The 3,196-nt window shown below is 40.5% G+C and overlaps 1 protein-coding gene across 1 annotated transcript; it reads left to right on the top strand.

Moving 5' to 3' along the window:
* Positions 1–578: 578 nt before the first annotated feature.
* On the top strand, positions 579–1,100 carry LOC145681897 (histone-lysine N-methyltransferase SETMAR-like). Its single transcript, XM_081753500.1, has one exon. It carries the CDS (start codon positions 579–581, stop codon positions 1,098–1,100), a length of 522 nt encoding a protein of 173 aa, XP_081609626.1.
* Positions 1,101–3,196: the final 2,096 nt, after the last annotated feature.

A 3,196-nucleotide genomic window follows, 5' to 3' on the forward strand; every position in this document is an offset into this window, starting at 1 on the left:
TTGAAATGTTTGTTGATGTATGCATTAAGATAGACTATAGTTCTATCAAACCCCACTAAATGGTTTTGTTTCTTTCCGTAGGTAGCACATTGTAGCAGCAGTTGTTCCAACTTGCCAGGACGCTGGTGGACAGCCAAAAGACAGTATGGAAGCAGACGCACATGGGCAACGGTGGACAGTGTGGTTTCTCTGGAAGGAAGGAGTGAATACTTCAGACGTCCACAACAGATTATTAGGCTATGTGGGGACACAGCACCAAGTCGCATATCCGTGTTTCGTTGGGTATCCAAATTCAAAGAAGGCAAAGACAGTGCTGCAAAGAAAAATTAGCACTGGGCGTCCTGCAACTGCACGCAGACCAAGCAATGTCGCGCGAATGAATGATCTGATAATGAGTAAGGAGAATCACGTTTGATGAACTAGAGAAAGAAATAGGTCTATCACGGGTTCCCTCTACACTATCACTCATGAGGATACGAAGCTGCACAAGGTGTTTGCACAATGGGTGCTTCATGACCTCACCGCTGCACAGAAATAAAAGCGTGTGGAGATTTGCCAGCAGTTGATGCAACAGTACAATGAAAATCCGACCGAATTCTTGGAGCGGTCTGGTCACCATCAACGAAACTTTATTCCTCTACGAGGCTCCAGAAAAGAAACGCCAGTCCATGGAATGGAGGCATATTGGAAGCCCTCGTCCCAAGAAGGCACGGATGGGACTATTCGTGCGGAAACAAATGGCGACCGTTTTCTGGGATCAGGAACGAACACTGCTGGTGGAATGGCTCCCTCCCAATACGTGCATCGACAGTGAGAGCTACTGCAGTTCACTGCATAGACTCCGCCGACGCCTCCAACAACGCCGACAAGGAAAATGGGGCCGTGGCGTTCTTCTTCAACAAGACAATACACGTCCACATGTTAGTCGCCAGACAATTACCACAGTGCATGAACTAGGGTTTAGTGTACTGCCGCATCCTCCATATTTGCTGGATCTGGCTCCTAGCGACTATGCTTTATTTGACACAATGAAAGAGAGCATGAGAGGTAAAAAGTTCAACACAAATGATGAACTCCACGCATTTCTCCAGGGCTCCTAGCGACTATGCTTTATTTGACACAATGAAAGAGAGCATGAGAGGTAAAAAGTTCAACACAAATTATGAACTCCAGTGGAAGAGAGATACCCCCAAAGAATGGTTTGCGACACAAATAAGGAAGCTTCCAGAACGGTGGCAAAGGTGAATAGTTCCATCACAACCGGAGAATTTCCATCAATTTGGAAACTTTCTCACGTTCGCCCATTGCCTAAAACTACAAATCCAACAAAAGCAGAAGATCTCCGCCCTATTAGTATACTCCCTGCACTCTCCAAAGCGTTAGAGCATATAATACATGACCAATTAACTAAGTTCCTCGAAAAATTAACATCTTAAATCCGTTTCAGTCAGGTTTCAGATCTCAGCACAGCACCTGCACTGCTCTAGTAAATATCACTGATAATATTCGTGCCGCTATGGATGAACGCCAAATTACACTGTTCTCCCTTCTAGATTTTTCTAAAGTTTTCCAAACTATGGACCATGACATACTGATTGCCAAACTGTCTTCCTTCTACAACTTTTCCCAGTCAACTTTATCTTGGTTTAGCTCCTATCTATCAAGTAGAAAAAAAAATTGTCACTAATAACATGTTCCAATACGAAACTTGTCCCCATGTTCCAATACGAAACTTGTCCCATGTGGAGTCCCACAGGGTAACGTCCTAGCATCTCTTCTGTTTTCCTTATGCATCAACGTTTTACGTGAACACATCACCCACTGTAAATATCACTTATATGCAGATGATATACAATACTATTTAACCACTAATCCCCTAAATTTAACCACCCCGATTGATCACTTAAACAGTGACATTGAAGTATCTTCACATGGGCACGTAACAATGAACTGCAAGTAAACCCAACCAAATCAAAATTTATCATGCTTGGTTCTCGTAAACTACTTCCCACAATCAATATTACAAGCCTACCGAATGTTCTTGTAAACAACGTAGCCACTCCTGTAAGCGATAGCGTCAATAGCCTAGGACTCCAGATCGACAAATTCTTAAATTGGTCAGACCATATTAATAGGGCCTAGAGTGTGCAAGAAAGCTTACGGCTCCTTTCATTCTCTTCAGCCTTTAAAAAAGCTTCTTCCGGAACCCATTAAAGCGTCCCTGGTTCAATCATTGGTAATCTCTCATTTAGATTATTGTGATGCAGTATATGTTGATTTAACCGAAAATCTGGCAAAACGTTTACAGCGCATTCAGAATACGTGTGTTCGCTTCGTATTTAATAAAAAGCGCTTCGACCATATATCCCATTGTTATCAGCAACTAGGATGGTGGAATTTAAACACCCGCCGCCGCATTCATTTTCTAACACTTTTATATAAAGTAATTAATTGTAAAAAAAAACTACATATCTATCCTCTAAGTTTAAATTTCTCGGCGATACTCACCCACTAAATACCCATTCTAAAGGAAACACAACACTCGCCATTCAAACGCACAAATCTGATATCTTTTCCAAATCTTTCACACTATTTGCCACCAAAGCTTGGAATGACACCTCTGAAAGCATCAGAAACTCTGGTTCACTGTTGACTTTTAAACGTCGGCTTAAAAAATATCTTTCTAATGAAGGTCTTCAGTAAAATAAAATAAAAATAAATAAAAAGTTACACACGAAACTATTCCTTGCGTTACCATTCAATTGTTCGTTTTTCTTTTTTTCTTTCTTTCTATTTCTTCTTATTTTCTTTTCTATTCCCTTCTGATACATGCGTATGAAATTATACATTATACACAATCACATAAGTATGTGCATCATTTTATCTATACATAGTGAATCATAGGAATGTATTTTATATGTTATATATAATCAAGATTGATTTCTTTGTTTCTCCTTGTCAGGGGTGTAGCCAAGGGGGGGCCATCGGGGCCAGGCCCCCCAAATGGTTTCCTGCCCCCCCCCTTAAATGACCAGCTTTTAAAACATCATAGTAAAATTATCTCGCTTCATTCATTTAAAAGTAACAAAGTTTATTGACAAATAATAATTTATGGTAAAATAGTATGGAGAAATATTGTTTTTCCATACCGATCGAAAAACAGTATAGTACTATCTCTTCCTTATACCGATCGAAA

The sequence above is a fragment of the Thermobia domestica genome, chromosome 1 (genome assembly GCF_964235325.1).
Source record: "Thermobia domestica chromosome 1, izTheDome1.hap1.1, whole genome shotgun sequence".
Lineage (NCBI taxonomy): Eukaryota > Metazoa > Arthropoda > Insecta > Zygentoma > Lepismatidae > Thermobia > Thermobia domestica.